The 13,747-nt window shown below is 43.8% G+C and overlaps 1 protein-coding gene across 1 annotated transcript in view; it reads right to left on the reverse strand.

Moving 5' to 3' along the window:
- Window positions 1–399: 399 nt before the first annotated feature.
- LOC119374572 (uncharacterized) overlaps window positions 400–13,747 on the reverse strand; it is a 40,590-nt gene continuing 27,242 nt past the window's right edge. Inside the window, exons 18-26 of the mRNA XM_037644733.2 lie at window positions 12,874–12,927; window positions 11,534–11,587; window positions 10,486–10,551; window positions 7,495–7,599; window positions 4,318–4,383; window positions 3,628–3,663; window positions 1,802–1,903; window positions 1,267–1,329; window positions 400–651 (exon numbers count right to left, since the gene is read on the reverse strand). Of these exons, the coding sequence (XP_037500661.2) occupies window positions 434–651; window positions 1,267–1,329; window positions 1,802–1,903; window positions 3,628–3,663; window positions 4,318–4,383; window positions 7,495–7,599; window positions 10,486–10,551; window positions 11,534–11,587; window positions 12,874–12,927 (764 nt within the window). The 3' untranslated portion in view covers window positions 400–433. The remainder of the gene's footprint in view (window positions 652–1,266; window positions 1,330–1,801; window positions 1,904–3,627; window positions 3,664–4,317; window positions 4,384–7,494; window positions 7,600–10,485; window positions 10,552–11,533; window positions 11,588–12,873; window positions 12,928–13,747) is intronic.

The raw sequence follows: 13,747 nt of genomic DNA on the forward strand, positions 1-13,747 counted from the left end.
TAGAATACAAATGAGAAGAAAGTAATGTGGACGAAAAGATGCCGCCTGCAGGGACCGGTGGGCCCCTGTCGGCGGCAAGTTATCTTTTCGTCCACTTTACTTTCTTCACATTTATATCCTAACTACTACAAATAACATCCCCTATGCTTTCCTTGACATTATTGTCTGTTATTTCGCATTATTATTACTAACAGGGTAGTAACATATGTAACAAGTAGTTAGTAAACCACAGTTAGTAAGTACTACAACCTTTTTTTTTAAGAGTGTATTTCTCCGAGGAGGGGAAGCGCTCCTGAATGGCTTCTTGTAGTTAGCAATAACATCATGCATATGGTGTGTGTATAGTCTGCGATTGAAAATGATGGCTAGCGGGGTTTAAGAACACAGGCACTACGCATATGCTTCCATAAAAGAACATTTAATTCTTGGCAGCCTACTGTGCTCGTGGGTTACAGTGCTGTCTAAAAACACATCTGCCTTCCCGATCGCGGCAATAAATTGATAAGCACCAACATCTGCGCTCCAAGTTTGCAAGACATCGCAAAGGCTTCCCACTCCACCGATCTTTTTTAAGAAGGCCGCACTTGCACTCGCCACAGTTGCTTGATCTGCCCAGGTACACCTCGCGGGAACTGCGGCACCGGTGTTCGCCTAAAAAAAATAAAGAGGGTAAGGTTTGTGCGGAAAAATAAAAAAAGTAGGCCTAAAGCTGGTTCTAGCGTTGGAGTTTGTTTGTTTTGCGCTCGCCTTAACGCTTTGGTACGGAAACACTGAAGTAAGAAAGAACGCTTTCGCAACATGGTCGCCATCCTCTTCCACTCTCGGGCGCCATCATTTGGTTTTTTTTTTCTTTGACAAGCGGTGTTGATATTTGGAACAACCTTGATGTTTCCTTGTGGGAAGTACCAAATGAACAGTTTGTGTAAGAATTACGTAACCACATTTTGTAATACGCTTCTTGTGCATTGTATGTTTGTTGTTTGATCTAATGTCTGATGTACCAACTCCTGCTATGTCTCGTCTATCGCGACAGCAGTATCTGTAAATAAATATAATGATGAAATAGGGTACGGTTACGACACTGAACTGAAAGAGATAGCTCGTCTTCAATACTCCATGAAATATCTGCTAAATGGCTGCCCGTAGTCGTGTCGTTCCTTCATATCACAGCCAGTCCTGCACGGGAAGTTTGCAGCCATGTCGTCTTCCCAGCCCTCGGACATTGTTGCGGTGTTATCTTGTGAAAGAGACGGCAGCGGTACTCACCCCAAGATGCATTTACACCTGGTTTCGTGATGTTCCCACCCACTAGGTGAACACCTTCGAACCCTGCAAAAGAATCACAAAGCGTATTTGTTGCCTCGCGTATAAGCGACCAAAGTATATATGTCAAAAGGTGTGCCGACGCGTCCATGGGCAAAAGAGATTTTAAGAAAAGACAGAATCCTGGGGGTGGTAGTTTTTAGCTCTTAACTGTTGAGAAATGTCTGCATGATCTTGATATTTTGATCCCTGTACTAGGCGCACGTGAAAAAAACTGTAGTCGTAATGTAGAGGTTGTATTGCAGGCAACCACCACGACATTGTTTCGCAACCATATCGCAACCTAAGTGCGACGATAGAACACATGACACTGGCTCTTGCCGCCGAAAGATGACTTTTCTGTACAGTGCTTCCCAGTTCATTTGTCAACAGGAATATCCATGCGTATTCCGAATACAAGCACAAACACATCAATGAAGCAGCACTCTCGGCACAAAAGTATTGCTTATGTTGCTGAAGATGTAGAATATGCACTCACCGGTGTTAAGTCCGACGCCACCAGCTCCAGCGCCACCAGCTCCAGCGCCACCAGCTCCAACGCCACCAGCTCCAGCACCTCCAGCTCCAATGACCCTACCAGCTGATAATGAAACAAGAAAATAGAATTTCCTCGTTGATAAAACTATCCCGTTTAAAAAATAACCACACCTAATGGGCAAGAAGATATAGATACAGAATGCTAGCAGAGTGAGACATACATGTATATGAGCAGGACATGCGTGCGAATTCGTGGTAATATTATCACGAGTGGCTGTCATAGCGGTTGCAGTTGTGCTCATTACAGTGACCACGGTAATCCTAGTGTGTTGGCAACATGGCTTTGGTGTTCCTCGATATATTACAATGTATCGTGGACAACCGCGAACATTATAAGATCGAAGGTTAGAGATTCTTAAAAGAGACAGGTGGTGAAATTTACTGAAAGAGATTCCGAATGAAAAGACGCTGGGAAACGAAAGAAAGCTAGAGTCGACTTGACATGAGCTCAGCTTTCAAGGAAGTCATTCGGTGTGCAGTAGTAAAATGAGCCAATATAGCCAGCGAATCAACATTAGTGAGTAATAGCTAAGCGGCTCAGCGGACCAGCGGTCCCAGCGGAAGAGCGGAGAGATCAGCGGAGCGCGAGAAGAAAGGAAGAGTAATAGCTAAGCGGCCTAGCGTCGCCCCGCTCGTTGAAAGTAGAACGCACCTCGCGTTCCGCTGTGGAGTCAGTTGAGCGTAGCGTGAAGGTGCGTCCACTAGGTTTCGCCGTCGTTTTGCAGCCAAGCTGACCGCGTCTCGACAAGACGCGCTTGCGAAAAACGCGAAATGTATGCAGTTCTCTGCACGTCTGTGAACACGCGATCAAATGTAATCTGTACGAAAAAGATGTCAAAGTAGCACCTATACTTTCTCAAGTTTCTTGTGTCTTCTTGTCTCCAATTTCGAAATAAAAGATCAACACGAGCTTTAGGTCATCTCCACTTTAGGTCATCTCCAAATGCCCTCGTCTTCAGAGGTCTTCTTATGTTGAAAATCAGCGCCGGGACTTTTTCGCCTGGAGCAGAGCGAGCGCTATGTTGGCGGGTATCGCCGACAACATGCCGCTGCCGCTTGTGTTGGGGGTAGCCCTCTTGTCTCGCGAAAACGCTGGTCCGCTGGCCACGCTCCGCTGAGCAGAGGATACCAGCGGCTGAGCGGTCCGCTCCGTAAAAACGCTGATGGCCCCAGCGTGCCGCGCACGCGCAGTTGGCATCTCCGCTCGTGCGCTGGGCCCGCTGGCCCGCTGAGGCGCTTAGCTATTACTCTCTATTATTATGTTAAAGCGAACACATCTTACGCATAACTGCAATGAAGTAGCGGGAGGCCTGCTGCTTTCAACCCACTTTGCCCTTAGTTATCCTTACCTACAATGATGGTTCAAATTTATTTCTTTCTTTTCACAAAAAAATACGGGTGCCGAAAAAGAATACTTTTCGCCTGGCGAAGCACTGGCGCCCCAAGACAGTAATGTAGCAACAGCAGGCAGGGCATAAACTGACTACACGATGTAATGTATTCTTATCTCGTCGTATACTTACCTTCCAAATTTTTTATCTTGACAAAGTGCGACATAATCGCGTGCACTTAACAAGAAATTCTGCATAATACTGGCACTAGTTCAAGCAAAAATAGCATTGCCTTTCTGCGCCAAAATAGTTCCAGTTCATATTTGAATAATACAACTTATCGCGTGGCATGATGGAAGGCAGAACAATTTATGCCGTGCGAATGTTCTAAGATAACAGGGCCTATTTTCTCGAGGCGAGAAAAATCCGCACTGACCTGCTGCACCAGCTAATGAGGGAGCGCCAGCAACTCCTGCAGCAGGAAAAGGAGCAAGCGCTTGAATTGTTCGATAAAATTCGATCGAAAACGCATGCTCATACAGCGGGAAAAAAATGCGTGTTACGGATGAGGTTACGGCGATAAAAGTAGGAAAACTCAGGGCTAAATGTGTCATGTCGGATATGAGATATGACAGAGCGCGTTCATTTTCAATTTTTAAATTCGAGAGATGTGCATACTCTTAAAGAAACTCATTGCATAGTGACACAGATACCAGAGCATGCCATTAAGCCAAACATTGACGACATATCCTTCACATATAGTGATAGGAAAGCATTGATTACAGAGTTGTCAGAGAAATTCTGAATACTTTCTGCTTCATATACGTCACGTGTCAACTACTGTCTGGCTTTGTGAAAGAACTAACCTTCGTGAGTAATTGTGAACACGGTGCATGCTGGTTGACCTAACTCATATTACGCCCATGTTTACACGGGCTCCCAGTGTTGTTAAGGTTAACGATGCGCGGCTTTCGAAATAAACAGTCGGAACTTCAGGCCGTGTATCATCGCTGCCAGACGCGTACTTGCTTTTTTCAGTGCTACACAGTTTGTCTGTATGACAGACCGATCAGCACGTTTTGCAACTTGTCTTGATCTAGCGAGGGTTATTCACGGCCGCGCTCACCTGCAGAACCGGGCACAACGACTACTCCCCCGGCGGCGCCTGGAAAGTGGGTGAAATTATTGGTTCCTGTAATAAAGTAAATTAAGAACATTAAACAAGTGAGCTCAACGTGTGAGAGATAAAAAGCTGCAGACACATTGGTTAAGTACGGGAACTGTGAGAGTGGACATGGTGATTGCGCACGCGATACATATTTATACCACGCTGGGAAAACAGCGACCGCGTCAATGGTTTCAATTACGATAAAGAAAATCAGACAAATGATTCGAAAAAAGAGCTATGTATGTCGCCTCTTCCGCGCTATTCTTACTGTGCACTACGTGCGGTAGAGTTAGTTATATAATTACCGCAAGCCTAGGTATCTTCCACGCGACTGCCAAATTCTGTCACGCTGTCAGATTTGGCTTCATTGACATTTGACCAACCTTGCGTGCACCCTTCGTGACATTTTATTGAGGGGCAGGAGTGCGCCTAACTGGGCTGGTAGGCACATTATTAAGACAGGAAGAAAGAGCGCTAGACACGGGCCGGTGAGAGAAGAAGAGAGGGCGCTGAAAAATATGAGCGCCCTGTCTGCCGTTCTCTCAGCGTCCCGTGTCAAGCGGTGTTTGTTCCCGTCTTGATTATTTAGAGGAACTGAAGGCTCAAATTTATGCAGCGTATAAAGGAACGAAAGAGCGTAGACACGATTGTTGACCAGTAATTGATCGTCAACATTACTGTGGAAGTAGGTAAAATTGGTAAAGGAAGGAAGAGAGAGGGCAGACAGCAATCCCCGTTCGCTCAGAAGGCAAGTGCCGCATGCATTTTCGGTGGCATGATGACCAGATATTTTCACCGCTTCCCCACTGACTTCGGGCTAAAGGAAGCATAGGACGAAGTAACATTACTGTTAAAAATTAGAGTGAACTTTAGGCAGAAGTTTGGGATTAGGTTTTCTTTTGTTTTGTCGCCTAGGGGTAACTGGCTCATACCTTCCTGCCCTTCAATGTCCAGGACTAATTGGATTAGCCATGCACAGAATACACGCTTTATTCAGCTAGACAAGAATTACTACTTAACGTATGCTTTGCAGCAATGGTGGAGAGAACGGACTCGCCACCAAATGGTTTAATTTGTACTAGCAAGACTAAGTACATGGCGCGTTAGCAACAAATATTAATTTAAGCTAGACAAAAATTAGATCAGAAAGGCGTTAAACAGATATACGACGTCACAGTAAAGCTGTACCAGTCGGCAAGCGGTCATGTTAAGTGGTTTAACAAGCGGCTGTAGACAACTGTGCACTTTACCAGAAATAGTGAAGTAATTTTACAATTCAGAATGTATGAAAATAATTTATTACCTTTGAATTCTTGTATAAATTGAACAAATATGTCCAAATGCATATGAAACGCCTACACGACGTCGCTTTAGAAGTTGTATGGTAGCGAAAAAAAAAAGAAGATGCCGTTTTAAAAATTCTTGGCTAATATTACACATTCTGAAAGAGCACCTGTTTAAAGATACATAACGTTTCTCTGTTGTGTGACCTAAAACGGCTAATAAAGAAGTAACAGCAGTATACTTACATATATACCTGACAGGCCCGTAGCCAGGAATTTTTCGGGGGGGGGGGGGGGGCGGCGCACTTGCTGAAAGCCTTAGCTATTTGAGAAACACGCCTATTTTCATTATTTATTTTCGGTAAAACATCATGTATCATAAAAATTCGGGAGAGGGGGCGCAGGCCTCCCCCCCCCCCTGGCTACGGGCCTGATACCTGACAGTATTCCTGTACTGGTTTAACCGCTGCCCCCAAAAGCGGTAGAAGAGAGGAAAAAAATGAACTTTGCTTCTGGCGTGTCGTGTGTTGGCATAGGCAGCCCCAGGGGAGCAGAGAATAATCAAAGCACTTGATGAACGTAGTACAGATTACATTTAGCAGGATAATTAGTTGGATAGGTAATAGATTGTAAGTATGTGCTTTCATTGTCCCTGTTTCATTTATTGATTTATTCATAATTCCGGAAAGGCCCCTGGACGGGCCATTACATGAGGGGTGGGCACGTGGAAAAAATGGCGGGTGAGTTTAAGTGAATATGCATAAGCACTGTAACTAATAAAAAATATAACTTCAATAACAGCAGATGAATGTGAACGAAAACAAAATCCCAGAAACAATTAAGAGTTCAGTGTGAAATTTAAAATTGAGGTTGAAAAAAATTACCACAGTACATATACACAGAACATTTCTGGTCTCATTTGGACAAAACCTAGAAATTCCACAGAGCACATAGTGCCCTTCTTTCACTACATACACAAGAGCACGGTATGAGTAGAGTACCAGGAAATAGAGCGGCCTGTCTTGTTTCTCTAAACATGAAACACGCGAAGTTAAGAGACCTGAGAAACAGCTGTGCCTTTCGAAAGTTCAAGACAGCTTGCCGCTTCGCCACAGGAGGATATATATATACTTGGAACCGTCAACCATTCTTTTCGAAATAAGCGCAGTTCTAACCGTTGCTTGTCGTAAGGCGACGAGTTAACAGCAAGTGTGAGACGTCCTCGCCATATACTCGCGATGATGATGCTTGAGCATGATTTATGTCAGAAGCAATTGGGGGAGCGCACATCCGGCCGAAATAAGCGAAAGCGTTTCAGCGTATGTTGGCGTGCAATTCTGGTCGCCGTCAAGTTCGGTCGTGTAATATTCGACCATCTTCTCGGCCAATGAGTAACGTCACATGCGAATTTATTTAGAACTTACTAGACGGCTATATTGACAATATGGAAATTAGAAATTGTCAGGAAATGGCCCCCTCGGCAAGCTAACAAAAAGTGAACTTCATTTAGTCCATCTTTTATAGACATTTCGCTATACCAATGAATCTTGCCGAACGTGCTGGGAAGCGGAATGAAATATTGGTCCGTACAACGCAACAGCAAATCGCAAATTTACAAAGCGGTTAATTCACTTTATGATATAAACATGGTATGCAGAGCATTCGTTTGGAAAATACTGGTGCGGTCCATGTGAGTCAATTGGAACAAACTTCCTCGACAGTTATTTGCGCTTAAATTCAAACTACATGCCTTTCTGTGCAACGCAATTATAACTTGCTAAGCTCCGAAACGATGTTAATGAAGTTGTTTAAGTAATTACTGCTTCTGAAAAGAAATAAGAGATATCCTCACCCGAAATACCCCATGCACCGCCACTTGATGCGCCACCACCTGATACACCACCACCTGACACAGCACCTCCATGAGTGCCACCGCCATAAGCGCCACCGGCAGAAACTGAAACAGGGATAAAATAAAAAGCGTGGACGTTTCTCGCATACACTCTCTGCGTGGAATGACATATCTTCCAGTGATAAATATAGAGAATTTCGGTGGCACTAAGCATGTTATATCATACATAAATAAAGCTTCAGTACGATCCCAAGGCAGCTTCGATATGCAACTCATAAATTTTATTTTTCAACGCACAACGTGACTTCTGCACAACACAGAGACCCCGCAGGAAATTTCTTCGACAACAGATCGAAAATGCCCCATGTACACAAAAAACATAGGAATTTCTTGCAGAAGACTTTAGACAGAGGAGACACTCATATTGTACAAACGTGCGCAAAGCGAGCTAACTTTTGCGTTGAACTCTCGGTTTTCACGCGGAATCATGTCGGAATCAAGTAATACATAAGCGGCTAGCTTTATGCAATTACTACAACATCGGTTTATGAAGTGTAATGTCGGAGAGCCATCGTTAATTTTCTTTTTGGTTACTTCTAGCTTCGACAACCCTAAGTATATTATAACGGACTACCATTGCATTAACTGCTTTTCAAGAACGCGAATCCGGCTAAATACGGCATTGGTACCTCCTCCGTGACCTACACGAAGTGGCGCAGTCGAAGAAAATTGTGAGGTGAGTACTGCACTCATTTTGTAAATAGAAAATTTTATGATTATGAAAAAAAAATATGGCAGCTTCGCACCAGTGGTGCCAAGCCTGAAGGAAAAGCGCAGCTGGGTGGCCTTCCTTGTTTCTCTTTTATTTTTTCTTTGTTTCTTCTCTTCCTTTCTCTTTCTCTCTGTTTCTTGTATCTGTGTTTTGCACCTTTTGTTTTACACTTCTTTCTTCCTGTTTCTTTCTTTCTTTCTATCTCTATCCATTTCTTTCTCCTTCTCGTTCTATTGTTATTTCTCTTTGTTCCATTTCTTTCTCTTTCTGCTTCTTTCTCTCTCCTTCTATGTTTATCTTTACTTCTCTCTTTCTTTCTCTTTTGTTTTTCTCTCTCTTCTTTCTATCTCTTCCTATCTTTTTCTCTCTCTTTCTCTGCTACTTTCTCTCTTTATCTTTGCTCCTCTCAAATTTCTTTCTTTCCCTGTCTTTCTATCTTTTATCAGGTTGTATGTCTATTTCCTTTATTTCGCGCTATTTTTTCTTCTACTCTTTCTTTTTATCGCCTTCTTTCTCTCGCTTTTTTCTCTTTCTCTCTCTCTATTTCCTCTTTCTTTTTCTTTCTATCTCTTTCTTTTTCTCTCTCTCTTTCGTGCGTTTCACGTGCTCCACTTCGCCGAGCAGACTTTTCGTTTAACACTCGCAACTGCTGTACTCGGTAGTCGGGCTTGCCCAATTCCTGTGGCACATACCCACCTGCGGTTTTCTGGGGAGGAGGAGGAGGAATAAACGTTTATTGCACGAAACGGTGTCGCGGTGCTAGTCCCGCGTCTACCCTAGGTGGGAGGTCTCCTCATTCCAGGAACCCTCTGGCCTTCGCTGCCTCTTTGAACAACTTGCTGTTAAAATAAGCATTTGCGCCAGAGAACGTATCAAAAGGCGCACAGAATTGGCCTAAGAGGCAGAGGGAAAAAGAGAGCGGAAGAACGAAGGCCTAGGTTACATTCATATTTCTTGAAGTAAATGTGAGCAGCAGTTTTCAGTGTCCGACTGCTTCATATATATACCCTTAACTCAATTGAAAATATAGGTGTGTGACCTTTTTCGCGAGGACAGAAAAGGACAGGATACACGGTGAAGCGATGTCTGCGCCAACTCCGCTTTGTTCTTGCAGAAAGAAGTGGCCCTGTTATGCTTCCAATCACGTGAGAAGAGGCTATCGGCCAATCTTTGATGCCTACAACTAAGTTGCAGGGCTACGTGGTTTTCCTATGTGTATCGTATCTGGCGAGAGAGAGAGAGAGAGAACAACTTTATTAAAAATAAGCGAACCCCAGTCCGGGTCCACTAATAAAAAAAAGGCAAGGCGTAGCCATCAGACAAGCCTAAAAGTTTCAAATGTCCGAGCAGTGCCTTCATGATATCTGTCGAGTTTTCAGCCTGGGCGCTGAGCAGCACCGCGGAAGGCAACTGCTCAGTGGACGAAAGTAAAAGCCGTCAACTGCTATTCTTTGGGGCGATTCAAACTGCTCTTTGTACATTAGTGCACTAAGCACACTATTATGCGTATCTAAGGAGTGTCGAAGGCATGTGACATTACATTTGCATGCTCAACGCGTTGCTTATTAAAAGATATTTACCAAATGTCGGAAGTGATTCGTTCTAAGATTACATTTGTACGTGTAGGTAGAAGCTGCATGCGTGCTAAAACAACGCGAGAGGAAAGATTGCAGCACTTAGTATTTTTTAGAGAGGAGGTACTAACGTAAACGAGGAGCATGGTGCGGATATTAGAAGTCTATGCTGGTAAGACAATAGCCCGCAGTGCTCATTTACTTTCATGGAGAAACACTTGTAACGTCTAGCATAGTTGAGAAGACTAGTGACATCTCGCTAAGCAACAGGTTCTACATACAGAACACGAAGTCTCCCGCCTTGTTTAGATTTCTACCATTTACAAATATCATTCATAAGCACTGATTAAAGCCGTCAAAACCTGCACTGTTATGATCCAGATATGGATATTTTTCACTTTCTATGGATTTCGATTTTGGGCATAAAATGAAGGTTTAGATAAGTTTACTTAGATAAATCGTTACACGTGTTCGGTACACTCTCCCATCTCTCTTTTTCGTTTGGTTTCATTGCAAGCACTGTTATCGTCTACGACCCGAAACCCTATTTTCCCTTTTCTTGTTACGCTTTTCCTGGGCGGCCGCTTTGCCCTTAGGAAAATAGCAATAATGAAATTGCCTTAAGGAAATAGAGTGTACACTAACCTGCTCCCCCAGGAAGCGTTACACTGCCACCTACACCACTAGACGCACCACCAACACCACCAGGTACTGAAGGAGGGTAAGATAACATTCAGCACTGAGAAATTATCGTTCTTGAATAAATATGACAAGAACAAAAAACGATAGCACAGCTAACCTAGATTATAAGTACAGCTAAGTGAAAAGTTCCTGGGCAGGGAAGGTTAAGACGACTGGCTGATTATAATAGCATATTCGCATATAGGTTATGGTCATAGTTATTGAGAGTGTCATGGCAGTTAAAAATGAGGTATATGGAGCGGCAACTGATGTCCATATGACATTACTCCAATTTTTACACCCTAGGTAACCCCCCCCCCCCTGAACGCACACCGCCTGTTTCTTGTGTGTGTGTGCTCCTCCCTTACAACACAACCCCGAAGGCAGGCATTGTGCCCCTTTGGGTGGCAGTTGTCAGCCTATTCCTTCCCTATTTCCTCTCTGTCTTCGTGTTTTCTATGTATTCAAACCAAATAATAATAATAATAATAATAATAATAATAATAATAATAATAATAATAATAATAATAATAATAATAATAATAATAATAATAATAATAAATAACGCCGACCTTCCGCTTGTCACGCAAACCTCTCTATTTCATAGCCTCCTTCCTTTTCTTTCCTTTCCCTCCTTTACGCGAATGCTTTCATTTTTGTTCCTGTACTTTTGAGGTTGGGGTCCCATGAGCGAATCGTACAAAACACGCTGCTAAGGAAGGCTGTTCGTTCCCTGACAAAAACCAGTCCACTTATTGAAATGTTAGCTCCAGCGAACGTTCTGTTCAACAATTTGTTCATCGCTTTATATTTTTCATGTTACTTGGACAATCACAATGGCGAATGAGATTAACGAGTATGCAGCTGCCATATAATGAGTCCCGAGGAAGTTACATATTTACGATTCTCGTGATTTTGCATAATTCCATTCCTCGGTCTAACTCGCGAGGCCGGACTACATGCAACATGTACCAGTAACATTTGCTATCGTAAAAAAAAAAGAGATATTTACCGACCACCACGACCACTGGCTTGTTTACTCCGCCAGAGACACCAACACTAGAAGCTAGTTAAAAATATCACAGTTTCACCAAAAGCGCGAAGCAATGAATGCGAGAAAAAGAAATTGTCATGTTATAAGAAGAAAGGATGTCAGCTAACTCCTTTGGATCTAGTCTCGCGTAACTCTTCAAAACGCCGGTGTAAGAGAACACGGCCCCACCAGGGAGAGATGCGGATTTCGCGCAGTGTCTTCGCGTTGAGCCGTCCGCTGATGCCTGTCGAGATAGCGCGCGCCAGTGATTGCGACCGCGCCCTTAGAATCAAAATTCACAGTTGCTGCTCGAACGACCCCCCACCCCCGCGTACTTTCATACTCCTTCAAGACGCGCGGGGCGTTTCCTCTCTGCTAGAATAGCATTTGACGGCAGGCCTCGCACGCGGAATAATGTTATCGTATGCGCCCTCCGAGCGACGGAGATGGGCTGGCTCGTTTTATCTCTGCTTCGGCTGCGTTCGTCGCCCTCGCTCGCGCGCTCTTACCCGCGGGTAGAACATACGATGCGCGGGGGGATGTTATCGATGTGAATTTTATCCCCTTGAGACCCTATGTACAGAATTGTGTACACCACTTGTTTTTGCTATTTGTGTCGACTAGGGGCTAAGAAAGAGTAAGATAGAGTGTGCTTTGGATTAATTGAACCTCCTGCATACTAAATTTGTCTTCATTTAGCTTAATTTTGCAGTGTACTGTTGCATATGATCACATTGATGAATGCACTACCATATTCGAGGAGTCGTTCAACGTGCCGCTTCCCGCGACCCACGTAAAAAGCGTAATTTTTCTTTGCTTAACATGGACATAACCGAAAACGAATTTGCACTATATTGCTAGTCTAATATTTCATTCTATTTCTGCAAAACAGAGCTTGAATGGCCTCAGAATAAATAGTTATTGAATTATAAGGTGATTAGCAGTGATTACTATTACAGACATAAATTAATGTCTTGGAACATTATTTTTGTTGCAATATAATATCGAGCGCCTTGAAATAACATTGTATCGATTTGACGCATTTACAGACAGTTGCTCAAATGTGGCGTGTGAAAGGGTTATACGGAACATGAAAGTGACGGCGGCATCAAAAACCCGTAGAGAGTGTCTGCAATTGCTATCACAATAAAAGAAATTAAGAAATGTAGCACACGTATACGCGGTTCAACAACAAAGCATTCTGCACAAATGCTAATTTATTCTAGATTTGCGCTTGTATCAGCAGCGAAAACTGTGGCGTTTCAGGCATTTGACTAGCGCTGGTTACTTGCAGTAATATAACATGGACGTTTACATACCGCCTGCTGCACCACTTCCTCCAGCTCCACCGCCGATGCCAACGCCAGCAACGTCTAAAACAGGAAGTGGTAAAGAAACCGTGAATTATTCCTCCCCAGCTGCGTTAATAAACAATTTTATTTGATTACTTGGAAATAATGATCTCATCGAAAAAGGTGAGAGTTCTTGTACAATAATAGGCGTTCGCAAGGTTCTTCATTAGGGAGCGGGGGGAGGAGCGCTGGTTTCGCGGCAGTGCCCCCCTCCCTTACCACGTTGGTCGAGTCCTAAAGAAAACAAACAGGCTTCGCAATGGATCTAAAAATGAAAATGAAGCAATGACATGCTTCTGACAGCGACCTGCGTTTATTCCTTGGCTTCCCAGCGCTAAATATGGGGAGTAAAGGGTTCTTGGATTGCAACATCAGGAGGCCTCGGCCGCTATTAGCGCCAAGAAGCTGCGTGACCATAACATGGAACATTAAACAACGTCGGGACATACTGCAGCAAAGTCGACAACTGGGCTGGTTGGTGAGGTTCCATGTTGTTTGCGCTGATTTAACCATAATGTCAGGACATGTCGGACTGCGTAAAGGTATGGGGTTGACATGGCACCCACCTCACATGATTAAAGGGGCGGCCGCCCCCCTGCCCCCCCCCCCCTCTCGCCTCTGTGCGCATGCCTATGTGTACAAGGAAATCGTTCACACACGCACCAACAAACAAACAAAAAACGTTTGTTTCGGGAACGATGAAAGTCGGGAAGGTCGTGATTCTGGGTACATTTTTTCCAGCCGCTTTTGAATAGCAGATTCCGCCACAGCAATAGGCAAGAGATGGTCAAGCTAAACAATATTGAGGAAGAAATGTGTTGAGATTTGCTTGTATGAAAAC

The sequence above is a fragment of the Rhipicephalus sanguineus genome, chromosome 11, assembly GCF_013339695.2.
Source record: "Rhipicephalus sanguineus isolate Rsan-2018 chromosome 11, BIME_Rsan_1.4, whole genome shotgun sequence".
NCBI classification, from domain to species: domain Eukaryota; kingdom Metazoa; phylum Arthropoda; class Arachnida; order Ixodida; family Ixodidae; genus Rhipicephalus; species Rhipicephalus sanguineus.